Here is a 26,208-nt window from a genome sequence, read left to right on the forward strand (position 1 = left end):
GTTAAAGTGACCTCATCAGTCAACATCATGATGTCATCATACTGAGAATAAAATAAACAGTAATGAAAAACTTTTAGGTAACAACAATGTGGGCTGTCAAATACTGTGGAAGATAATACCTGTTCTTCTTCTTCTTCTTCTCCCATTAGGGGTCATTACAGCAGATCATTTGTATCCATTCCCCCCTGTCCTCTACATCTGTCTCTTTTAAACCAACCACCTGCATGTCTTCCCTCACCACATCAATAAACCTCCTCCTTGGCCTTCCTCTTTTCCTCCTTCCTGGTGGCTCCATCCTCAGTATTCTTCTACTGATATACCCCATGTCCCTTCTTTGAGCAAGACCAAGCCTTCGCAATCACACCTCTCACTTTGTCTGTAAAACCTGCATAAACTTTCTTTTAGCTTCTCCCATTAGGGGTCGCCAGCCTTCCCATTTATCCGGGCTTTGGACCGGCACTAAGGCTTGTGTCAACCCTAATGGTCCCTCTAATAAACGTATTACTAATCCTGTCCATCCTCGTCGCTCCTGATTAAAATTGCAGCATCTTCAACTATGCCACCTCCAGCTCCACCTCCTGTCTTTTCCTCATACCACTGTCTCTAAACTATACAACATACATACATATATTTTTTACCACTGGGCAAGAGAATAAACAATCATTTTTCAGAACAAAGGAAATTTCATTGTTTTTATTTTGAAACAGAAAAAAGTGGACAGCAGAAGAGCGAAAGACAGAAGATGATGAAGAGTTATTATTAAAGTCGTTAACGTTAATTTACACTAAATTATACTCTTTAATTTTCGTTTTTAAATTTAGATGTACAGGAAGGCAACGGATATTTCTACAATTCGAGAGACTTTGCATGCATGAAATAAAACCTACAATATTTCTATAGAATAATAATAAATATAAGCTGATTAGAACATAGAGATTCAGAAAAAGGAAATAGAGAATGAGAGAAATGAGAAAAAGGAAAGGATTGTAAAGTAAATATGAAGATACAACAGATGAATTGTGGCTTATGATGTAAAAATATTTTGTATACCGAGATTTAAACAAACTATGAATACTGTAGGTACAGTAAAAAGGACACTACATTTTGGGGAATCCAGAAAAAAATGTGGTTTTTAAACCAGTTGTAAAAAAGTATTTGCCCCACAAGCCATTAAACACATTTAATGTATTTTTTCCAAAATGTTCACTACAAATTTTCAACACAATAGTACAGACTGCTCTATACTGTAGCCTCACAATTTCACCAATAAGTAACACAAACACTGTTCCAGCACTCTTCCCATTGCACAAGGCCTGTTCCATAAAGACATGATTGTTGGTGGTAAAGTTTGTGTGGAAAAACTCATCGTCCTTCACCTTTTGGATGTTTTGGAACACTGATAGAACTTTTGCAGAACAATTTTTTACACATTGACTCACAGCACTTGTACTTCATTTAAATTTTTTATTCAGAATTTCTTTTTTAGAGGTGATGTTCATGGCCTCCACATAAAGAAGTGGAAGGTCAGGGGGCTGAGCTTCCAGATGTGTCAGATTCTCAGTAACGCCCCTCATGCTCAGTTCCACTATAAGAGAGTTTGGTGAAAGGACATGCCCATGCACAATGCTGGAGATTAAGATGGTGATGCTGTTATGGATTACAGCAGTGCTTTTTATTCCTTCTGGTGAGTGATCATGGTTTTAAACATCAGCTGTATAGAAACATCTGGTTGTATAGAAACAAACATGCTGATGTTTGAATAATGAACATGATTCATTGACATGGTCTTGGTATATTTTATTCAACTGTTCATTCCGGATTGAATTTCTTTATTATTATTATTTAAATTTTTATATATGATTTCTAAAGAGTTACAACTAAATTGTTTCAGATTGTTTTTAGAATTTTTTGCTACGATAATGTTATAATCATGTAATGCAATTTCACATGATTTCCTCGATCTGGTTATTATTTATAACTATCTGGTTCTAGAAGCTAAATGCATAATCCATACAGCATTTTTTAGATTTAACAACATTTTATTTATGATGTTTTTTATTTTGTCCTGTGTTTCCTAACATTAGATTCTGGACATTTTGTCAGTCAGCCGAACTCAGTCATCACTGCTGCTACTGGTGAAAACGTGACTCTACACTGCTTTCGAGCAGATAAAGGAGTGACCGAATCCATCATTTGGTACAAACAAGCAGTAGGACACGAGCCTCGTGTGATAGTTACAGTTCATAAACTTGCACAGAATCCCATTTTTGAAGACAAGTTCAACTCACCGAGGTTTACAGTCAATAATTCAGAAAGAAGCTGCCATTTAAAAATTACAAATGTACAACCATCAGATGAAGCTATGTATTACTGTGGATTACAAGGGATTACAATATCGTTTGGAAAAGGAACTTTTTTATCAGTAAGAGGTGAGTGTTTGTGTACACCAGATTCATTGCTTTTATAATTTGTCTAACTGAATGCCTGCATTTTATAGACATAAAAATATTATATAGATCTAACCATAAAAAGAAGCAAAAAGATCTCACGGTATGTGTATTCACTCCTGAGCAGGAGATGGAGATGTAAAAGTCTCAGTGTTCCAGAGCAGTGTATCAGACTCGGTTCCTGCAGGAGCATCAGTGACTCTGCAGTGTTCGGTTCTCTCTGAGAGCAGAACAGCAGAACTCCAAGTGCTCTGGTTCAGAGCTGCTCCATCACAATCCCATCCTCAACTCATTTACACTCATCACAACAGCAGCCTTCAGTGTGAGAGCGAATCTTCTACACACTCCTGTGTGTACAACTTGTCCAAGAACATCTTCAGCCTCAATGATACTGGTACTTACTACTGCGCTGTGGCCCTGTGTGGGAAGATCATTTTCGGGAACGGGACACGAGTACAGCTGGGTGAGAACATTGACTAGTTTTTATTTTGCTGCTGTTATTTTGAATTTCTAAGGTTTCTGTGTCTCCTACAGTAGAATCAGTGGATCCTGTAGTGATCTGCCTCACTGTAGCTTTGGGAGTGTGTGTGATTTTAATTGAAAACTAATCTGATCCAATTAAAACAAGATTTATGGAGTTATTATAGTAAAAATATAGTTCAGGTTTTTCAAAATATTTTTCATTATTACTGTTCAATTATTATTTTTTATTAGATTTTATTTTCATTTTGTAAATATTAATGATAGAGAACTGGATTAGGTGTTGGGGCTACTACCACTGATTGCCCACTTATTACTTGTACCAGTTTACCCTTATTATAATTACCTAGAACAGGCCCTGATTTCCTGAATGTCCAATTTGCTCTAATTGCTCACATCTCACCATGTAGAGTACAGAAGCTGTGTAACATCCTGTATCAGTGTTTAGAGTTAAGGCAGAAGTGGGTGTGGTCTAAAAATGACCTGAATCAGTATCATTATTTGTTTATATAAATTCATTGATACAATTTAAATATGATTTAAAAACATGCAAATAAAAAATGCTTTTATGCAAATTGTCATTAAACATTTTCATATAACAATTCTCGATCATAGTAAAAGATGAAGGATCATCCCCTCAGCATCTTTGTTAATCAAAACACAAGTTGCAATATCAGAAATCACAATATGCTCTCTGGTTTAATGATTCAGGAGGAAAGAAACAAGCCAGCAGTTACTTAGAAAGAGCTGCAGGATGATGTAAAAGCAGCAGTAAATACAGTATAATCATGCACACAAAATATATTATTAAGTAATAGTGTGAATCCTTTTCCTCTTACTCAGTTGTTTACCTTTTATAATGTATTGGGTCTTTAATTACACAGCATGTAAAATGTAGATGTGCATAAAGTTCTTGTTACTATATGTAATTTCTACAATAAACTACTGTAAATATTTAACAGATGGATACTGGTTTATTATGTAAATATATTCTGTATGGATGGATTGTCATAGGCTATACTTTGGCACAGTATAAAGTAAACTACTTGTAAAAGGTATATGCCCCCTGACCTTCAACCCCATATGTAGTTGTTCCACAAACTGTTACCACAAATTTTTCCACACAATAGTACAGATTACAATTTCCCCAAGAACTGAGGCCCAAACACTCTTCCAGCATGACAATGCCCCTGTGAAAAAGTCTCACCAAGACATAAATGTTTGTGTTGGGGTTTAAGTGATAAATTCAATTTTCCTACACTTTTAGGATGACCTGAAACACCAACTGAACCCAAGACCTGCTTAGTATCAGCACCTGATCTCACAAGTCCTCTTGCAGCTAAATAATCAAACCTCCCCACATCCACACCCCAAAATCTAGTGGAAAATCATCTCACAATAGTGATGCTTTGCTTAGAACAGCAAAAAAGGAATAAATCTGGAATGAGACATTCAACAAAGACAAACACCTTTTTTATTAGCATACATTTTACGTTAAATTTTTGCAGTGATATACAGTGTTTTGCATTGATTTACAGTGTTCTGCAGTGATACTAAACGTTTTGCAGTGATATTGCAGTGACACTGAGAGTTTTGCAGTGATTTACAGTGCTTTGCAGTGATATTGAGGGTTTTGCAGTGATATTGAGGGTTCTGCAGTGATTTACAGTTTTGCAGTGATATTGAGTGTTTTGCAGTGATGTTGAGAGTTCTGCAGTGATTTACAGTGCTTTGCAGTGATATTGAGAGTTCTGCAGTGATATTGAGAGTTCTGCAGTGATTTTCAGTGTTTTGCAGTGATATTGAGAGTTTTGCAGTGATATTGAGAGTTCTGCAGTGATTTACAGTGCTTTGCAGTGATATTGAGAGTTCTGCAGCATTGTTTTGAGTTCTGTAGTGATGTTTGTGCTGGTAAAAAATCCTATTCAGTTACCAAAAACCAAGTGACGGTAGTTTGCATAAAAAAAAGATTTAATGTTAGAAGTAGTTTTATCCTCTTGGTTATCAAAAATATTCCCTCTAACAGTGTATAAACAAAAGGAAACTTATTTGTTTTAAAATCTGTAGCTTTAAAACCTATATACAGTAAAATATTCAATGCAAAATTGGACTATTTGAATGTATTCCCATGGTCGATTGTTCACACATTTACTGACAGGACTTGAATTTCTTCACATACAGAGGATCAAGGTCAGGGGGCTGAGCTTCCAGATGTGTCAGATTCTCTGCAACGCCCCTCATGCTCAGTGCAACTATAAGAGAGAAAGGACTCTCTTGGTGAAAGGACATGCTCATGCACAATGCTGGAGATTAGGATGGTGATACTGTTATGGATTTCAGCGACACTTCTTGTTCATACTGGTGAGTGATAATGGTTTTGAACATTATTTGTATTGAAACATGCAGGTTTTTATAAGAATTACAAACAAAAAAACAAAGCGTGATTGTTTAAATAATGAGCAGAATTCATAATGTTGGTATATTTTACTCAACTTTACAAAATTTTATTATTATTATTATTAATATTATTATTATTATTATTATTATTATTATTATTATTATTATTATTATTATTATTATTATTATTATTATCACTTTATATGGTTTCCAAAAAATTACAATTAAACTACTTCACATTATTTTCAAATTAGTTTCACTTATTCATTTTTTTACTACATTCTAGAAGCTAAATTTATAACCAATGAATCCATGCAGAATTTTATCGATTTAAAAAACATTTAATTTTTTTCTTTATTTTGTCCTGTGTTTCCTAACATTAGATTCTGCACAAATGAACATCGTCAGTCAGCCGAACTCAGTCATCACTGCTGCTTCTGGTGAAAACGTGACCCTACACTGCTTTCGAGCGGATGAAGGACTGACCGAATCCATCATTTGGTACAAACAAGCAGTAGGACACAAGATTTGTGCGATGGTTACAATTCGTAATCTTGCACAGAATCCCATTTTTGAAGACAAGTTCAACTCACCGAGGTTTACAGTCCATAATTCAGAAAGAAGCTACGATTTAAAAATTACAAATGTACAACCATCAGATGAAGCCATGTATTACTGTGGATTAAAATGGATTACAATATCGTTTGGAAAAGGAACTTTTTTATCAGTGAGAGGTGAGTGTTTGTGTACACCAGATTCAATACTCTCAATGACGTGCAGTTTTATATGCTGCTGTAATTATTTGAATCTTAAGAAAGTTCATTAATGTGAAATATATTTCCTTATTACCATATATGTATTTTCACTCAAAATGTATTTACTGTATACTGTATACTAAAATTTCTGTATTTAATATATTACATAAATATTGCATTACACATATAAATATTTTATATTGTACAGATCTATTTTTTTATCTGGTCATGGCATCATTGGAGACTCGATTAAAATACATTACAACCATATACAAATATTATAATATGTGCATACAGAAAAAAGAAAAATTATGATTTTGTTTTATATATTTTTTATTTAGTTAAATATTTAAATTATACATTGATAGATGGCAAAATGTTGCTTTAAAATGTTTTAGATATTTACTGGATAAAAAAAAGATCTGGAGCATAACACCATGTTTTTATTAAAAAAATGTGTATAAAATACACTATATTGCAAAAGTATTGGGTCACCTCGTCATAAGTACGGTATTTGATTTTTGAGCATCGCATTCCACATTTAGTCCCAATTTTCTCTTATAATTCACTCCACTCTTCTGGGAAGATGTTCCACTAGATTTTGAGGTGTGCTTATGGATATTTATGTTCATCAGCCACGAGAGTGTTATGAAAGGCAGGTACTGATGTAGGTGAGGAGACCTGGGGTGCAGTCAGTGTTCACATTCATCCCAAAGGTGTTCAGTAGGAATGAGATCAGAGCTCTATAGCAGCAAGATCTTCCTCTCCAAAGCATGTAAACCAGATCTTTAAGGAGCTCACTTTGTGCACAGGGGCATCGCCATGCTGGAACAGATTTGGTTTCTCATCTATTCAGAGTATTTTGAAGGTTCTGTAAGATTATAAAATGTGATGTATTTTCTAACTGACAGCCTGCATTTTCTAGACCATATATTAAAAATATTATACAGATTTAAACATAAAAAGAAATACAATAAGATCTCACACTATGTGTATTCACTCCTGAGCAGGAGATGATGCTGTAAAAGTGTCAGTGTTCCAGAGCAGTGTATCAGACTCGGTTCCTGCAGGAGCATCAGGGACTCTGCAGTGTTCGGTTCTCTCTGAGAGCAGAGCAGCAGAACTCCAAGTGCTCTGGTTTAGAGCTGCTCCATCACAATCCCATCCTCAAATCATTTACACTCATCACAACAGCAGCCTTCAGTGTGAGAGCGAATCTTCTACACACACCTGTGTGTACAACTTGTCCAAGAACATCTTCAGCCTCAATGATACTGGTACTTTCTACTGCGCTGTGGTCCTTTGTGGGAAGATCATTTTCGGGAACGGGACACGAGTACAGCTGGGTGAGAACATAAAAAAAAAATGACTAGTTTTTATTTTGCTGCTGTTATTTTGAATTTCGAAGGTTTCTGTGTCTCCTACAGTAGAATCAGTGGATCCTGTAGTGATCTGTCTCACTGTAGCTTTGGGAGTGTGTGTGATTGTGATCTCTGTTCAAACTCTTTTGCTCTGTAAAAGGACAAAATGTGAAAAATTCACAAGTAAGTGTCCAATAGCAATGCAATATCTTTAAAAAATATATACAGTGGAACGCCGGTGTACGAGTGCCTTGAAGTACGAGAATATCGGTGTACGAGCGTTTTTACTAGTAAACATCTTTGTTTGGTTCCAGTCACACGTTCTGCACGTCGATCGTCACCTCCGTCCCCATGTTTCACTCTCAGTCGCTTCATAGACATTGTTCTGATTGCTTTCTTGTCGTTATCTGGTGTGAATATTGTGCTTTTTGTCTGGTTTTATAGTGTTTTTCACTTTAAATTGAGCATCATGGGTCCCAAGAAGTGTAGTGATGGCGCTGGAAAGAAGGTCGTAAAAAGAACAACCATTGAAATTGAGAATGAAATTGTAGAACACGCACGTGAGATCTTTGTCTGCAATATGCATGTCCAGTTCAACACTTAGTACAATCATGAAGAACAAAAACGTTATTTAGTTATTTATGTTTATAATTTATTACTTTTTATGTATGTACTTTGATAGAAGTAAATTTGTGTGTTTAATTAGGCATACAACTTTTTTAAGGCTAAAATAAGCAATAATCCTGAGGTCTGGGAACAAATTCATCGCTTTTACATTAATTCTTATGGGAGCATACAGGAACACGAGCGGTTCTCAGAGAATGAATTAATCTCGTACACCAGGGTTCCACTGTATTATAATATGATGAGGTCAGACCTTTTTGCAATATGAGACTGACTGTTCATATTAAATGATTGTAAATGTTAAAAAATAATAGAAATGTTATAATATTTTATCACCAGATACACAAAGCAGTGTGAACAAAACTGAACGAACAAACAGTCAGGTACTGAAGATTTTGCCGATTTTAGAATGATAACAATAATTCCTATAATTTGTCTTTTTTTATGATTTTATTCCAATTTAATTTATATATTTTTCCCCACAGGATCGTGAATCTGTGGAACTGAATTACGCCGCATTACATTTTAATAAAAAGAAAACCAAAACAACGAGAAGAAAGGGAAAATACCCTCAAGAGACTTTGTACTCTGAAGTCAAATCTTTCACCATTATTTAGATTATACATCTGCAATAATGTATTTACTTCACTGGGATTTTTTTGTTTTTGATGTTTTGTTTAGAAATAAATGGTTAAACTGGTGTTCTGCTTGTCTCGTGGATTATAAATAAATAAATGAAACGTAAAACTTTAAGTTCCCGCCACGCCCAGTTTTGAACATACATCCAGATTACACTACATCTGTTTTGGTTCTACTGTATCTAAACCTGGCACTGGAGCAGGTCTGCACAAAACCACTTCCTGAATATCTCATTTGCTTTGATCTCTTACATTTCACCCATGTACAGTACAGTAGGGGTGTAAGATCATAACACTGTGTTTGTACTGTATCTGTCCGTGTTTAGCGCTCTGTATCAGTATACAGATTTAAGGCAGAAGTGGGCGTGGTCAAAACAGAAAGGAGCAATACCTGCATCAGTATATGTATATGTATATATCAATAATGTTTTGATACAATTACTACAATTACTGCAGTAATTGCTCTCCTGCAAAAGTGTCATAACACAATTTAATGACACAATTGTCAATCATAGTGAAGATGAAGGATCATACCAATGTCCCTTAGTCACCTTTGTTAATGGAACCACAACTTGTCATAATAGAATTCATGATATACTTTCCAAATAATGATAAGGAAGGATAAGAATCAAGTCAGCATTCACATGAAAAGAGTGGAAAGATGATCTGAAAACAGCAGGAACTATATTTTGGTACAGTATGAAGGACCCTAGATTTCAAGAATCCAGTAAATTATTGTTGGTTTACATCTTATTAAAAAGAAATAGTTTTTTCAAACAATTGTAAAGAGTATGTGCCCTTCCCTTCACTTCACACCACTTCAATTAGCACAAAGTTTTCTACACAATAATATAGACTGACTTTGTATGCTGTAACCTCACAATTTCCCCAAGAACTAAGATCCAAACACCTTTCCAGCATGACAATTCCCCTGTGCACAAAGATTACAAAGACACGAATGTTGGTCTTAAGGTTCAAGTGGAAAATTCAAGTGTCCAACACTTTTGCGACGACCTAAAACATCAACTGAACCCCAAACCTGCTTAGTATCAGCACCTGATCTTATTAGTCGTCTTGCAGCTGAATAAACACACCCCACATTCACGCCCCAAAATGTGGTGGAAAACCTTCTCACAATATTGAGGCTTTGCTTACAACAGCAAAAAAAATCTGGAATAAAACGTTTAACAAAGACAAATGGCTTTTTTATTTCCCAGACTGGATAAATGTGTTTATTAAGATGTAGATTTATCCTCTTGGTTTTTTAAAAATGTTCCCACTAACAGGGAATTCACAAAAAAATAAATTGTTTGTTACACAAATTTGTAGCTTTTAAAACTATATAAAGTTTATAATATTAACATTTTATAAAGGGAATGTTTTCCCAGGCTGATTGTTCACACATTTACTCACAGCACTGCTTTTTTGGTATTATTTTAAAATTTCCTCTTTTGGAGGTGATGTTCTTGGCCTCCACATACAGATGTTGAAGGCCAGGGGGCTGAGCTTTCACATGTGTCAGATTCTCAGTAACGCCCCTCATGCTCAGTTCCACTATAAGAGAGTTTGGTGAAAGGACATGCTCATGCACAATGCTGGGGATTATGATGGTGATACTGTTATGGATTACAGCAGTGCTTTTTATTCTTCCTGGTGAGTGATCATGGTTTTGAACATTATTTGTATTGAAGCATCCAGGTTTTTACAAGAGTTACACCAAATATCAATGCATGACTGTATAAAAAATGAACAAGATTTATTGTCAAGGTTTTGCTCAACGTTTTAGATTTATTTTTGTATATTTTGCACTACCATTTATTCAGGATTTGACTTTTTATTATATATAGATTTTAAAAATAACAATGAAATATTTTCCAGTTATTTCCACTATCTTTTGCTTGGATAATGAAAAATTATTAAAAATCCACTTCCTGGGTCTAAAAGCTAAATGTATAACAAATGAAGCCGTACAGCATTTCCGAGCTTTAAAAAACATTTTAAGACATTTATTTATGAAGTTCTTTATTTTGTTTCCTGACATTAGATTCTGCACAAATGAACATCGTCAGTCAGCCGAACTCAGTCATCACTGCTGCTTCTGGTGAAAACGTGACTCTACACTGCTTTCGAACGGAAAACAGACTGACCGAATCCATCATTTGGTACAAACAAGCAGTAGGACACGAACCATGTGTGATAGTTACAGTTCATAAACTTGCACAGAACACCATTTTTGAAGACAAGTTCAACTCACCGAGGTTTACAGTCGATAATTCAGAAAGAAGCTGCCATTTAAAAATTACAAATGTACAACCATCAGATGAAGCTATGTATTACTGTGGATTAGAACAGATTACGATATCATTTGGAAAAGGAACTTTTTTATCAGTAAAAGGTGACAGTTCATGTATTTTTATCTTTATAAAGTTAAAGAAGTTAATTCATGTGAGTTATATTTCATTTTGTCATATAACTATCATCTTCACTTCAAATGCATTTATTCTGAAAACTAAAATGAATTTATTAGAAGTAAAACATAAAAATGAAAGTAATTTAGATATTTTCTATTCTTCAGTTTATTATATATTATTTTATTATAATATATGCATGCATACATTACTTTTTGTTGGATAAAAAACATGAAATGTAGCTTGATGTAAAGCACAATTAAAACAGGTTATCAGATTTATGAAAGTTTTTATGCCATAATAAAATGTGTTGTTATTGCGAAACTGACTGTATATTACAAATATTATACAAATGTAGCTATAAACATGTGTAATGTGTATTCACTCCTGAGCAGGAGATGATGCTGTAAAAGTGTCAGTGTTCCAGAGCAGTGTGTCAGACTCGGTTCCTGCAGGAGCATCAGTGACTCTGCAGTGTTCGGTTCTCTCTGAGAGCAGAACAGCAGAACTCCAAGTGCTCTGGTTCAGAGCTGCTCCATCACAATCCCATCCTCAAATCATTTACACTCATCACAACAGCAGCCTTCAGTGTGAGAGCGAATCTTCTACACACTCCTGTGTGTACAACTTGTCCAAGAACATCTTCAGCCTCAATGATACTGGAACTTACTACTGCGCTGTGGTCCTGTGTGGGAAGATCATTTTTGGGAACGGGACACGAGTACAGCTGGGTAAAAACACGCTGTCAAAAAATGACTAGTTTTTATTTTGCTGCTGTTATTTTGAATTTCTAAGGTCTCTGTGTCTCCTACAGTAGAATCAGTTGATCCTGTCATGATCTGCCTCACTGTAGCTTTGGGAGTGTGTGTGATTGTGATCTCTGTTCAAACTCTTTTGCTCTGTAAAAAGACAAAATATGGAAAATACAAAAGTAAGTGTTCTATAGCTTCTTTTTTTTTCATAAATTTATTATAATATGAGACTGGCTGTTAATATTAAATAATGTTAAATGTTAAACATAATAGAAATGTTAAATTATTGTTCACCAGAGACAAAAAGCAGTGTGAAAAGACCTGAAAGAGCAAACAATCAGGTACAGGAAATCACTCAGGTTTTATAATGATAACTATAATTCCTATTGTTTGTTATTTTATTTTTATGATTTTTTTTTACAATTCTAATTATTAACATTTTTTTCCGACAGGATGGTGAATCTGTGGAGCTGAATTACGCTGCGTTACATTTTAATGAAAAGAAAAACAGAACAAGGAGAGAAAAGAGAAAATATCCTCAAGAGGCTTTGTACTCTGAAGTCAGATCTTTCACCATTACTTAGATTATACATCTTCAATAATGTATTTCTCCATCAACTTCATCGATTCCTGCTCTGATGTATTTAATGTAAAAACTTAAAGAAAAAAAATAATCCTGTTGTATATCGAGATTTTCTTTTGCTGATCAGACTGAACACACACTCAGAGATATATTTGTATTTTTCTGCAAACTGTAGTTTTTTTCATACTTTTAACTACAAACCATTTTAGATCAGATTACACTCTTTCCGCTTTGGTTCTATCTGAAACGGGGCATTTGACTTCCTGAATGTCCAATTTGCTCTGATCACTCACATTTCACTATATACAGTACAGGAAGGGTGTAACATCATACTGTAACACTGTGTTTGTTTATGTCTGTGTTTAGCTCTCTGTATCAGCATTTTGATTTAAGGCAGAAGTGGGCGTGGTCTAAACAGAAAGGGGCATGACCTGAAACAGTATCAATATCAGTACATTTATTGAAAATATATGTAAAAGTTTGTAATAAATTCTGCAGTTAATGCCCTTGAACCAAATTTCATGACACATTTGCTAATAGTAAAGATGAAGGATCATGCTAAAATCAGCATCTTTGTTTATGGAACCACAACTCGCCATTCAAGAATTCACATTATACTAATAAGATTAATAATAAAGAAGAGAAGAAACAAGCCAGCAGTCATTTGAAAAGAGTTGCAGGATAATCTGAAAGCAGCAGGAACTTCAATATAATCATACACACAAAACTTTGAATTATAAAAGAAAAAAAACGCAAAAGACTTACTTTCCCTCACTCCATTGTTATACTTTTGACACATACTGTATTCACTCTTCAATTATCCACAGCTTGTTACATGTAGAGGTGCATAAAAGTCTTGTTTTGTCATTTCTACAATAAAACATTGTGTTTTATCATGTGTGATTATTTTATGGTGTTTTACATTTTTGGAAAAATTACTGTCACAATCAAAACACTTCATAACCACGGTAACAATAATTTTATATTTACTCAATCAGTATTTTATACTGTTTGTCTGAAAAAAAACTCACACTCATATTTCATTGAATCTCTTATTTCTTTGATTAAAGCTTACATTCGCTAAAGCATTGTTTCAATGAACTTGTGCAATATCACAACATTTATTTCTGCCCAGACTCTCAATAATTTCCCACTCAGATCCTGCATTAGTGAGCGGAGACACAGATGGCTGCATAAAGTCTTCTCCAGGGTATCTCGAAGGTCCTCAATGTTGTTAAGTTCTGGACTCTGTGGTAGCTAATCCATATTGTGCTCTCTAAACCACTCTCACAGTTTGAGGCAGACGAATCCTGACATTGTCAATCTGGAAAACTCCCATGCCATCAATAAAGGGAAAATGTATTGAAAAAAAGATTTGGTCATTCGATACCTTATTTTTTGGGCACATCACATTGCTGGACCTACTAAAGTTTCAGTAATATATTCAGTTTGCTTGATGCAGGCCAATAATTTGACCTTTCTGAAACAGAACAACTTATTCATGACTAAAGGACTGTACTGAATGTCCTACAACATGGTTGTTCAAAAAATAAGAAGCTTCTCACTGCATCAGTTAGGGTTCAGTAACTGGTATCAGTTATCAGTGGTAACACTGCTGTATTATTATGTTATTCAATGAAAAAATCTTGCCTTTAACTTTGGCTTTTATTGGGTGAACATTGTATGTGAGAAATTTCTTATATGCTACTTATTCTTTACATTTACATTTACATTTGCAGCATGTGTCCAAAACAACGTACAAAAGTGCTTTAATTCTCTATCAATGAGTAAATAATACACTGGTACGCTAGATTACAAACTTAAGATAAATCAGTCTACAACTCCGTATTTTTAAAAAGCAAACTTGGAAAGTGTTAATTTAAGTGTTTCAGGCAGAGGAAGGTCTTCAACCGTCGCATGAAGATAGCCAGGGACTCCGCTGTTTGGACATTAGAAAGTTCATTCCACCATCTCAGTGCCAGAACAGAGAAGAGCATTGAAGTATAATTACCTCTCATTCTGAGAAAAGGTGGTACCAGTCGAGCCGTGCTGGAGGAATTTATTCGAATTTATCATTTCGAACTAATCAAACAAAAAATACTGATCTCGAATAAGTTAATAACTTGTTATTTTTATATATATATATATATATATATATATATATATATATATATATATATATATATATATATATATATTCATACATCTATTTTTATCTCTTTACATGAGATAAAGACAGTAAACTTACTGTCACTTTTAAAATAGCAGTATGACTTGTTCAGTGCAGTTGCTATATAAAGTATTAAAGAAAGTCTATGACAGGTCATATCCAAACCATTTCATTGAGAGTTAGTGTTGTTCTCTGCAACTGTACATATTCTGTTATGTTCTTCTTGTTTTGTTTTTGTTTGTTTTTTATATTTTTTTAATTATTGACACAGTTGCCATTAAGTTCTGGGTGTTTTGATGCTGTTGTTTTAAAAATCTCATATTTAATAAATTAACATTAATATACTGCCTCTTAATTACCACCAATGATGAAAAAACATTTGATTATTCAGCTATCATAATGAGCTTGTGACTTTAGATAAGCTTCTTATACTAAAATAGAAAAATGCTGATTTTAAGAAAGACACCTGGTGCCATTTTAAGTGCTGCTGTTTATGGGTGGAGAAAGTGACAGGAAGTTTGTGATGTCAGAACCTTCATAAAACTTTGACTTGAACTGACATGAGCTCAGTTTGACACCAGAGCATCAAGAGGACATGCAGTACACAGAACTTATAATGCTGATGTGTATCGAAGTGGTTATGTTTGATAAATGTGGTAAGTGCAGATTTTATGGGATGTTTTTTGGTTTATAATCATATACAATATATAGCTGGAGTTCATATTAAGAAGAAAAAAACAAATAAATCAACACAGTCAGGAGTCAATAAGAATAAAACATGATTTTGTATCAATATTTCACCATATTTTTTATTATGCACATTTTTGCATGAGCTCTTTTTTAAATGCATTTTTTTTAAATAATTCAGCAGATTTGCTTAACATTATCCTATTGACTGACATGAACTATTTTACTTGCAATTCAGATCACCTGAAGATCAAACGACAATAAAGAAGTTTTTGAATATTTTTTAAATATAAAAAAAAAGAAATCATACAAAAATTGTATTTGCAACTTTGTATAAAATATTCACACATTTATTAATTATTATTCTTATTTATTCCCTGGATCCTCACACTGCAGTAGTTCCTGTACAAACGAAAGTCGTTCATCAACCAAACCCGGTGATCGCTGCTTCTGCTGGTGAAGAAGTGACTCTACAGTGTTTTCTGCTGGAAGAACAAAACACAGATCCCATCGTTTGGTACAAGCAAGCAGCAGGACTCGAGCCTTCTTTAGTGGCCGTAGTACAGAAAGTACAGGATCCCATTTACAACAAGGAATTAAATTACACAAGGTTCCGAATCGAGAAAGAAAACAAAAGCTGTAATTTGAGAATAATCAACGTGGAAGCGTCAGACGAGGCCGTGTATTACTGCGGCATGATTACATTTTACACAGTGTTTGCGAAAGGAACTTTTTTATCAGTGAAAGGTAGGAATTTATCATCACAAATATTTAGAAATTGAATTTATAACTTTTACATTTTGAAAAATTGGAGAATATAAAAATCCCATGATTGTTTCTATTCCATTGATATAAATTGTATTAGCATAATGATTGTACAGTAATTTAATCGTCTGTATATATGATAAAGAGCTAATGGACAGTTCTATCAGTACCTTGTCTAGTTTTTCAGAAATTTTTACAGCAATCTAACCGATAATCTGTATTTATCTGTAATGGAAATTAAATAGACTCAAATCATTGATTATTAAGTGAATTATGCAGTAAAGTCATTTTTATTTTAAAGTTTCCCAATGTTTATGTTCCCCTGAGCAGTTGATGGAGATGTAAAAGTGTCAGTGTTCCAGAGCAGTGTATCAGACTTGGTTCCTGCAGGAGCATCAGTGACTCTGCAGTGTTCGGTTCTCTCTGAGAGCAGAGCAGCAGAACTCCAAGTGCTCTGGTTCAGAGCTGCTCCATCACAATCCCATCCTCAAATCATTTACACTCATCACAACAGCAGCCTTCAGTGTGAGAGCGAATCTTCTACACACACCTGTGTGTACAACTTGTCCAAGAACATCTTCAGCCTCAATGATACTGGTACTTACTACTGCGCTGTGGTCCTGTGTGGGAAGATCATTTTCGGGAACGGGACACGAGTACAGCTGGAGGATTGTGGTTAGTGAACACTTTCTGTCTATTATTTGGATTTCATATAAAAAAAAAAAATAAATTGGTTTCTGTTGGTAACTTGATCATGTTTTGTTTCTGAAAGCATCCTCTAATCCTGTAGTGATGAGTCTGGGAACAGTGTTAGTAATGTGCGGGATTCTGATCTCTGTTCAAGCTGCTTTACTGTGTAAAAGGAAAAACTCTCAGCAACACAGAGGTACGTTTTCTATCTGATAGTGTAAAAATGATCTCTGCATTTATTTACAAATTCACATTTTTTTTTTAGCGAGAATTCAGCATGGTGCTGTGATCAACACTGAGAAGATGAACACTCAGGTACTTATACACTTGTGTAGGAAATGACTCAGTGGTGATAATCAGAATCCAACTGTTAATTTATATAAATAAATAAATAAATAAATAAATAAATAAATAAATATATATATATATATATATATATATATATATATATATATATATATATATATATATATATATATATATATTATTATTCTTTAGAAAAATACTGTATAAATAAAATTATATATTTATTTTGATTTTTGTAATTATATATTTATTCCCACAGGGCCGTGATGCACCGGATCTGAATTATGCTGCATTAAATTTTAATGACAGAAAACTAAAAGAGTTAAAGAAAATGAAGGTCGATCGAAGAACAGCGTGTACTCTGAAGTGAATATTTCCAGCACTAATCACTAAATTAGTCTTTATTATGTTTCTGTTTCTAAAATCGTTATTATTTTGGATCTGCTTTATTGTTTCTGTTCACGATTTTGTTAATAAATACAGATATAAAACACATTTCATTGTTTTTTTTCTAGCTTTACTTGTTTTTAGTGTCGCTGCAAATAAATACCATATTTTGCCTCCTGATTACCTGTATCTGGTGATGAAGCGTTTCTTTCCTGCTGGGCGTGGCCTCTTACAGGATAATCCCATCCCAAAACCCTTGAAGGCTCAGTGAATAGTTTGATGGGAATGAAAATGATTTAACCTGAACACCTATGGAAAACTTTAGAATAATGTGTTAGACAGAGTTCATCATCATTATTATCATCATCATCATCATCATCATCATCAACATCATTATCACAACACCTGAAGATTGCCAGTATCTTTTTGAAGAACACTGTTTATTCTATTCTTCCATTTTTCTATTCTATTCTAATTTATTCTATTGTTCTAGTACACATCTGTTCTGGAGGCTCGTGGTGGCTAAACACCTAAACCAATATAACACTTTAGTATGGGTTTGATTACATGTTTTTCTGTAAATATTTTCAATACTATTCTGTCACAAAAAAACTCACAGAGAAGATTCATGAGACAATTTTGTGTTAAAATTGTGTTTACGATGAACAAATGCCACATTGTTGGCAAGAAGGATCTCATCAAAGCCTGAAATTCTTGGGCATGTTCTTCTGTTTATTGTCTTTCATTCATCTCTATTATCTCTACAGTAAATCTTTGCATGTCCTGGTGTCATCTTTGCTGTAAATAGGAGGAGTCTGTGGTTTGTGTCATGTAAAGAAGGAAGCCGTAGGTAACCACTTTCTGTTGGCAGACCAGAGACCAGTACAACATGCATGCAAGAAAAAAGAAACCACAAGAAGAGTCTTTTTTTTTTGTTTGCATGTTTGTTTATTTGAATGACATCATCTTCAGTCTGTACAGCATCCACTATAAGAGCACAATGAAAGTAAATAAGCAATCAAGAATAGGAAAAGAGGGAAGTGTAAAATCACGAATTATAATATTATTATAATATAATGTAATATAACATAATCAATGACATTTATATGGAAAGATTTTCAAATGATTTAAATGTTTATAAATATATAAAATGATTATATTTGGGGGAAAATCTCTTTCAGATGTAATACACACACTATAGCTAAAACTATGTGAAAACCTGACTACCCTGGAGAAATGCAGGATCTTAAGGGTCCAACAGAGACAACATGGCAGTATAGTGGTCTGAATCAGAGCATTAAACACTTAGCTAACACTTCCCTGTACAACTGAGCAGAAGTTGAGAAGGTTGAGGACCCAGCAGTGGCAGCTTTGTGGTGTTGGTGTATTTGAACTCATTTTAATTTTGAACACAAATCCAATGACTTACAAACTGAGCTACAACTTCCCATATGTTATTTTTTCCCAAACTATTAGCTTAAAGTTTTGTACATAACTGTAAATAATGCCTATGGGTGCTACAGCATTACAAACTGCCTAAGATCGACAACAACAAACACTGTCCAAGCTGTTCCCACTGTTCCATTGTACAAAATAAGCTTCACAAAGACATTGTTGTTGGTGTTAAGGCCGGAATAGAAAAAACTCATGAATCTAATACAGAACCCTGACCTCATCAACCCCAATAAACACATTTGGGATGAACTAAAACATTAACTAAACCCCAGATCTGCTCAACTCCTCAACATCAGGGTCTAAACTCACTAATAGTCCAGCAGCTGAATGATCAATAATCTCCCCAAGCACAACCAGAATCTAGCGGCAAGTCTTCTTAGATCAGACACATATTATAACGGTAAAGGAGCAGAGTGGGTTCATATTATCTGACCATGGTTTTGGAATGGGTAGTTCATGAACAGATTGGGATGTCATGGCCAGGTGATCACAACCAGTCCAAAAATTTGGATTTATTTGGATTTTAAGCTTTTGTTAGGTGTTTCTTAGTTATATTTTTAGTTCCATATGCTTATTTGTGCACTGAATAAAACACCATTGAATAAAATTCAATTGAAAGATGAAAACCAAAGGCTATGTTTAAAGTAACAACATTTCTTCTTGAATAGTTTACTTAAATAGGGTTAGTACATTTACATTTACATTTGCGGCATTCAGCAGACGCCCATGTCCAGAGCGACGTACAAAAGTACATTGAGATAAATCAGATAAATCAGACTACAACTCTTTGAGGGTACAGCTGTAAGACTACAACTCTTATAGTGTGTTTTTTTCCACTACACTACACACTTCTGGTGTTCAAACTGTATTCTAAAAATAGAACCATGTAGATGGAAAGAAAGTATGAAGAGAGACTTGTGATCTGTAAGCCAGCCAATCAGAAGAAAGTCTCCAGTACAAACTTACTTGATGTTTCCGCCATTTGTTTTATTTCGAACATCTCGACCAGAGTATCATTTAGGTTCTAAAGATGACTCCATTCTGGACAATTATTTTATTTCTTAACATATTATGTAAGTTTTATAGACTCTGTTTTTAAATGCTCTGATATGATTGTTACTGTTTAAAATTTTAGTCAGTATTTATACCTGTTTTGATTAGACCTAATATGATTTCTTTTCTAGCTCAAGTCCAATCTGTGGATTTTTCCAGACCATCATTTCTGTCTGTGACATCTGGAAAATGTGTTATTCTTTATTGTCCATTTGGAGACTATCGTAGCGCTGAAAATGTGGTCTGGTACAAACAAATACTCGGAGAAATGCCACAAAAAGTGGGAGAAAAAATATTATATACTGATTTCAAAATTTTCTCAGAATTCAACATGTCAGGATTTAAAATGGAGATGGCTGATGATGGCATTTCTCTGACAATTCCACATATAAAGAAACATCATGGAGGACTTTACTACTGTGAAAAATCTACCTTGCATGATGTTACGTTATCCAATGGAACTTTCTTGAAAGTAACAGGTAAAGAACTGAATTAAAGTCTCACTCAGTCAAATTTAAAAAAATCTAAATAAGGTTAAAAAAAAAAAGCGTAACTACAGCATTATGTTCAAATTCAATATTATGTTAACGTTATGATCCACATAGTTATTTTGTGAATTGTACATATTATTAATTCCCAAAAGTAAATTATAAATTTTGTGATACATAAGTAAATAAAAGAATGCTCTTTTTTAAATGTTATTTTCTTTGCATGATGCATGATAAATGTGTTTATATTGATTAGAATTAGATATAAAATATTTGCTAGACAGCTTCATACCAAATTTAGGCCAGAATTACATAGAAATGTTAAGTTAAAATTAATAAGTAAATATATTTCGATTAGTCAGAATAAATTAAATAAACCATGTTGGACTGATGTCAATGATATTTTTTTGTTTATGTATAAAGTGTATTTTTAAATTACAGTACAGTAAAATAAATGAAGAAACAAATACTAGACAAAACTTACCCAACTAATACAAATACTTACATACATAATACCAGTTACAGGGGAAAATGATAATAAAATATATAACAAGTTTGGTATAGAATAATACTGTATGTAATGGGTTAAATGTAGAAATAAAACAATAAAAAATTATAATATTTCTAGTCTTGTACTAATAAAGTCAAGCCAAGTGACTATAATTGTCATTTTAACCGTATACAGGAAATGGTAAAAAAAATAAATGTTCCTCCAGGACCAAGGTGCTACATACAACAATATACTTTAGTGCTAGCTGACACAAAACTAAGATCATACAGATTTTTACACCTAGTATTAGTTTTAAAGTCAAATTTGTTAGCATTGTCCTAAACACTAACTAGTACAAGTTTACACAGAGAGCTGAGATTTCACACTGTTTATATTCTTCTGAGCAGAAGATGAAGATGTAAAAGTGTCAGTGAACCAGAGCAGTGTTTTGGACTCGGTTCCTGCAGGAGCAGCAGTGACTCTGCAGTGTTCGGTTCTCTCTGAGAGCAGAGCAGCAGAACTCCAAGTGCTCTGGTTCAGAGCTGCTCCATCACAATCCCATCCTCAACTCATTTACACTCATCACAACAGCAGCCTTCAGTGTGAGAGCGAATCTTCTACACACACCTGTGTGTACAACTTGTCCAAGAACATCTTCAGCCTCAATGATACTGGTACTTACTACTGCGCTGTGGTCCTGTGTGGGAAGATCATTTTCGGGAACGGACACGAGTACAACTGGAGAACCATCTAAAATCTGGTTGGTACAAAGTTTGTTAGTGTTTTTATCAAATGTAGTTTATCTGTAGTTATGTAGTTTTTTGTCTATATTAATAGCTGGTTGAACACATGTACACTAATTATTCATTATTATGGTATTTATTGTTCTGCAGTAGGACATGAAGTGATCTATGTCACAGTTTTGGTGGCCACTTGTGTGGTCGTGATCTTTATTCAAGCTTTTATAATCTGTAAAATGAGAAACTGTGGACAATCCAGAGGTGAGTCTCGATTACATATTAATGAAATTCATTTTGTTCTTCACTTCTATATTATAAAATATCATATTCAGCTTCATGACTCGACCTGAAAATATGTAAATGTAAACAAGTATTTTATAGTGTTATATATTTTCTCTCTACAGTGAAAACTCACCTAAATTATACAGTAGATAAAACACCCAATGAGGTAAATAATCACCACTCTTACACATGCTGTTATTGTTAAACCCTGTTCTAGATTTCACTTTTCACATTGTATTCTAATTCTCACAGGGTGGTGGTGCAGTGGAGCTGAATTACGCTGCTTTGCATTTCAATGTGAAGAAGAAAAACACCAAAAGAGTGAAGAGAAAGAGAGAAAATCCTGAAGATTGTGTTTATTCTAAAGTGTCACATGTTACCTAAATTATATATCAAATTTTATTAGTTAAATTAATTTATTTTTTTAGGTTTTACCTTCCAGAAGGAAACATTATTACATGTATTTAATGTCCTGGATCATCTTGGACTGAAATTAGATGCAAGAACTAAAATCTAATATCTATTTAAAAATTATTTTTAAATGTGTGAAGTTCTGAAGAAACATCAAACATGGTCTTCATGTGGTTAACTTTCTGTGTGGTGATGATGGTGTGTCAAAACATCTACTCATGTAATATAAAATTTAACAACAATATAACAAACAGTATCTGTGCATTGGGATATTTACACTGAGTTATTGTTAAAATTGTGCACATTGTTATAACGACCTCAGAAATAAATTTGGGTCCTTGATAGAAAAACAGTTTGTAGACTGAGTGAGGGACAGAGGGTAAATATGTGGTATAGTGGCAAGCGTGTCATTTCCTGTTCATGTGGCTGACTGCTCTAGCAATCTCAAAAATATCTATATAGAACACACGTCTTTCTTACTTAGTCTCACAATAAACACAACACAACAGTGATTTAACTTTCAAAAGAGCAATTTTACTCAAATCTTGGAGACAAGTTGAGGGAGGTGAGATTGAGATGGTTTGGACATGTCCAGAGGAGGGACATGGGGTATATCAGTAGAAGAATGCTGAGGATGGAGCCACCAGGAAGGAGAAAAAGAGGAAGACCAAGGAGGAGGTTTATGGATGTGGTGAGGGAAGACATGCAGGTAGTTGGTGTGAAAGAGGCAGATGTAGAGGACAGGGGGTATGGAGAGAGATGATCTGCTGTTGCGCCCCCTAATGGGAGAAGACGAAAGAAGAAGAAGAAGGAGTGGTGTTTCCATGGGATTAACACAACTGAATTATCACAGAGCCGGTTTACTGGTAAGTTTTAATAACATTTAGAAAAAAAGCACACGTTCAAAAGCGTTTTTTATCTCCAAAATATCCTAAATATCTTTTAATCTAAGATGTGCTTCTTTTCCCCCCATCTACATCAACAGACATCATTTTATCTGAAGTAACTTACAGCAAACGTGGGTTTAACCTTTTTATATAATTATGTACATTTATTAAGAAAAGTCTTCATCACATTTGTTTGTTGAAGTTAAACACTGGACACTATAACTCATGTGAGCAGAAATAAATCCTGTGATAATTAATGTTACATACAGATTTATTTTACTCCATAATTCACATTGAATGCATTCCAGAATACACTCCAGAATACACACAGTCCTCCTGTAATGTGGCGTCTCTTTTCTGAGCCTTGGTTTTCCTCTTCGTGAATTGTAAAGCTGCATAATGCAGTGATTCAGAGTCCGATTCCTGAAAATTATTTGCAATTACATTTCAATTTACTCAAAACTATATAAAAACTCATTCGAGTAGAAGTGAACATTGTCATATCTAAAGATACATATACAGAGGAAATTCCAACAGTATCTAAAAGAATACTATAGATGCTATGTTTTCTCGAAGACGTACCTGCTTCAGGCCTGGAGAATCTTCTATAGACGTGTTCACTGTTAATACAGACACACACTCGTTCAGCCATTTCAACAAAACTGAACTGAAGGGAATTATTATTATTATTATCTGATGACAAAAGCACGTACTTTTCTTACATTTTCTTTTCCTCAATATGAAATAAGTGAGACAGAAAATCAGAAGCAAACACAAACCCAAAGCCGATCCCAAAGCGAGCACTGTTCAACATAGAGATCTGATCAGATGTCAAACTCTAACATTTAACATGACATCATTACAATATTAAAAAAACTTAACATTAACATTTAAAATTAAATTAGTCTAAAATTGTTTATAAAACACATCTTACCGATTTTCTCTTGTGTGTTTATGTTAGTGGTGTTTTTATGCGGTGTTGCTTCACACACCACTGAGCTATCACACACAGCTGGTTTAGATGTTCCTAAAGCATCAGTAACATTATCACACATAAATATTTATCAGGATTGAATAAGAGTAAGTAAAGAATATCAGGAATACATACAGTATATCTGGATAATTTTATTATTTTAAATAGAGATTCTCAGTCTATTAGTTTCTATAAAACTGCTCTGGGAAAATGTGCATTGTTTAAAGTGCTAAATAAGTAAAACATTTACAAACTTTTACAAGTAAAAACTGAGTTTAATCAATTAACACTGTATTCAGTCTCACAGAACATGCTACATCAAATATACTACATTTAACCAGTCACATTATACATGTGAATAAAAATCCTACCTTTAATTTTTAAATGAGTTCCATCTGAAAACACAAGTGCACAGTAGTACGTGGCTTCATCAGACACTGTGGTGTTTAAAATGGTCAGATTGAAGCAGTTGCCATGTTTTTTAATCTGGAAACGTGAATTTTGGAATTTATTGTAAAATTTGACTCCAGATGTTAAATCAAATCTGACTATAAACTGAGGCTGGCTTTCATTTTGTTGCCTAAACCAGATTATTTCTTTCCCTTTTTTTCCAAAATGGCAGCACTGCAGTTGAACCGAGTTTCCGATATGCACATTGAGCTCTTTTTCAGGCTGATACACTTTTGAGTCGTTGCAGGAGTCTGCAGAAACCCAGCGTATACCAGACAGGACTGTATCTAGAAAAGCAAATGCATTCATTAGGTCGAGAAATAAAGTTCAGATATTATACAAAGACAGTTATTAAACACCACCTTTTAGAAACAGGGATCTTTTTAAATTACTAAATTAATTAATTAATCATACAGACCCCCTCATTAGAACGTTTTATGGAACCCAATCCAAAATTATATAAATAAATATTTATATTTGTAATGTACAATAATAATTTGCCAATTTGTTGGAATTACAAAGTACATTTTTTTATTAATATACATTCTTGAAAACATTGGGTCTAAGCTGATATTATGATAAAAATTTATTATTATTATTATTATTATTATTATTATTATTATTATTATTATTATTATTATTATTATTATCATTATTATACTTTAAAAAAAACATTTATAAAATATTACATACAACACATTATAAAACTTTTTTATGAGTTTTGGTTTATCCAGAATCTGATGTGAAGTAAATAGTTACATTGATTAATTACAATGGATATTTTATTTCTTGGTTTATGTTAATAATATTTATGATGAGTTGCAATTTCAACTGTAATTAAAAAAAAAAAAAACAGGGTTAGGGTTAGACTATGAGAACTACTGCCGTTAAGAAATAATTAAAACTTGTTAAAAACAATAACTTTTAATAAAGTAAATAAATAAATAAATAAATAATCATTAGTAAAATATATGCTGAATAACTTACCCATGGTGCTGATTAATAATATTAAAATCCAGAAACGAGTCATTTTTCATTTTTAGAAATGTTTAGAAAGGTTTGGTTCATTAGCAGAATAAAAAATGCCTCCTGCACACTTTGAATTAGAGATTTATACTGCAGGTGGTCTGTATTGTGCACGCCCCGAATATGATGACACTGACCTTAAAAACATATTGGAAATATAAAAAAAAACTTCTTACCATCTATAAATTCATCACATTTATCTTCCCACGTATTTCTATATTTGTGTTGTGGTGTCACAGTTATATAACTAAAAATGAAAATAAAATGAATGGAAATGTGGTTTTCACACTTTTTTTTTTACACCTTGACCTCATTGTAACTGCTCTTTTAATCTAAATATAATCTTGCTGATAATCTGGTTGTAATGCATAAGAAAGAGGGTTGTAATGCACGAGTTGTGAATAAAGAGGAGTCAGAAGGAATTCCTACAAATTATTAAAGCTGATGTTGGGGGGTCGCGCTACGATACTGATTTATTAGAGAATTGATATTTTGCACTGGCT

The 26,208-nt window shown here is 33.6% G+C and overlaps 5 protein-coding genes across 6 annotated transcripts; 4 read left to right on the plus strand and 1 right to left on the minus strand.

Moving 5' to 3' along the window:
* Positions 1–1,623: 1,623 nt before the first annotated feature.
* On the plus strand, positions 1,624–8,765 carry LOC124386134. Its single transcript, XM_046849783.1, has 11 exons — positions 1,624–1,684; positions 2,085–2,429; positions 2,575–2,910; positions 2,982–3,034; positions 3,826–3,908; positions 5,212–5,288; positions 5,708–6,058; positions 7,090–7,425; positions 7,507–7,623; positions 8,404–8,447; positions 8,550–8,765. The coding sequence occupies exons 1-11, from the start codon at positions 1,624–1,626 to the stop codon at positions 8,679–8,681; spliced, it is 1,935 nt and encodes a 644-aa protein (XP_046705739.1). The 3' UTR covers positions 8,682–8,765.
* A 1,525-nt stretch (positions 8,766–10,290) lies between these two features.
* Positions 10,291–12,674, plus strand: LOC124386261 (immunoglobulin superfamily member 2-like). Its single transcript, XM_046849995.1, has 6 exons — positions 10,291–10,355; positions 10,747–11,097; positions 11,506–11,841; positions 11,925–12,041; positions 12,160–12,203; positions 12,315–12,674. Exons 1-6 carry the CDS (start codon positions 10,295–10,297, stop codon positions 12,444–12,446), a joined length of 1,041 nt encoding a protein of 346 aa, XP_046705951.1. The 5' UTR covers positions 10,291–10,294; the 3' UTR covers positions 12,447–12,674.
* Positions 12,675–15,200: 2,526 nt separating this feature from the next.
* On the plus strand, positions 15,201–17,447 carry LOC124386264. Of its 2 annotated transcripts, none has more exons than XM_046849999.1 (6): positions 15,201–15,271; positions 15,699–16,049; positions 16,398–16,742; positions 16,840–16,953; positions 17,023–17,072; positions 17,323–17,447. In XM_046849999.1, exons 1-6 carry the CDS (start codon positions 15,211–15,213, stop codon positions 17,431–17,433), a joined length of 1,032 nt encoding a protein of 343 aa, XP_046705955.1. In that variant the 5' UTR covers positions 15,201–15,210; the 3' UTR covers positions 17,434–17,447. The 2 variants fall into 2 exon arrangements, with proteins under 2 accessions (XP_046705955.1, XP_046705956.1); XM_046850000.1 differs by having other exon boundaries at positions 16,858–16,953.
* Positions 17,448–19,905: 2,458 nt separating this feature from the next.
* Positions 19,906–21,716, plus strand: LOC124386135. Its single transcript, XM_046849784.1, is given in 4 exon segments — positions 19,906–19,978; positions 20,090–20,437; positions 21,344–21,661; positions 21,664–21,716. Coding segments are annotated over 4 exon segments (762 nt in total). The 5' UTR covers positions 19,906–19,935.
* A 1,508-nt stretch (positions 21,717–23,224) lies between these two features.
* LOC124386273 lies at positions 23,225–25,709 on the minus strand. The gene is made up of 6 exons (XM_046850010.1): positions 25,667–25,709; positions 24,601–24,966; positions 24,191–24,283; positions 23,970–24,059; positions 23,839–23,876; positions 23,225–23,679 (listed from the first exon to the last, which is right to left on the minus strand). The coding sequence occupies exons 1-6, from the start codon at positions 25,707–25,709 to the stop codon at positions 23,545–23,547; spliced, it is 765 nt and encodes a 254-aa protein (XP_046705966.1). The 3' UTR covers positions 23,225–23,544.
* Positions 25,710–26,208: the final 499 nt, after the last annotated feature.

The sequence above is a fragment of the Silurus meridionalis genome, chromosome 5 (genome assembly GCF_014805685.1).
Source record: "Silurus meridionalis isolate SWU-2019-XX chromosome 5, ASM1480568v1, whole genome shotgun sequence".
Classification (NCBI taxonomy): Eukaryota; Metazoa; Chordata; class Actinopteri; order Siluriformes; family Siluridae; genus Silurus; species Silurus meridionalis.

Coding starts and splice junctions, on each gene's coding strand:
- LOC124386134 (XM_046849783.1), top strand. CDS start 1,624: ATGCTGGAGATTAAGATGGTGATGCTGTTATGGATTACAGCAGTGCTT. Junction 2,911..2,981: donor CGGGACACGAGTACAGCTGG/GTGAGAACATTG, acceptor TGTCTCCTACAG/TAGAATCAGTGGATCCTGTA. Junction 3,909..5,211: donor GATGGATACTGGTTTATTAT/GTAAATATATTC, acceptor TCTTGGTGAAAG/GACATGCTCATGCACAATGC.
- LOC124386261 (XM_046849995.1), top strand. CDS start 10,295: ATGCTGGGGATTATGATGGTGATACTGTTATGGATTACAGCAGTGCTT. Junction 11,098..11,505: donor AACTTTTTTATCAGTAAAAG/GTGACAGTTCAT, acceptor ACTCCTGAGCAG/GAGATGATGCTGTAAAAGTG. Junction 12,204..12,314: donor CTGAAAGAGCAAACAATCAG/GTACAGGAAATC, acceptor TTTTTCCGACAG/GATGGTGAATCTGTGGAGCT.
- LOC124386264 (XM_046849999.1), top strand. CDS start 15,211: ATGCAGTACACAGAACTTATAATGCTGATGTGTATCGAAGTGGTTATG. Junction 15,272..15,698: donor GGTTATGTTTGATAAATGTG/GTAAGTGCAGAT, acceptor CTCACACTGCAG/TAGTTCCTGTACAAACGAAA. Junction 16,954..17,022: donor AAACTCTCAGCAACACAGAG/GTACGTTTTCTA, acceptor TTTTTTTTTTAG/CGAGAATTCAGCATGGTGCT.
- LOC124386273 (XM_046850010.1), bottom strand. CDS start 25,709: ATGACTCGTTTCTGGATTTTAATATTATTAATCAGCACCATGG. Junction 24,284..24,600: donor AACTCATTTAAAAATTAAAG/GTAGGATTTTTA, acceptor CTGATGCTTTAG/GAACATCTAAACCAGCTGTG. Junction 23,877..23,969: donor GAAAAGAAAATGTAAGAAAA/GTACGTGCTTTT, acceptor CTGTATTAACAG/TGAACACGTCTATAGAAGAT.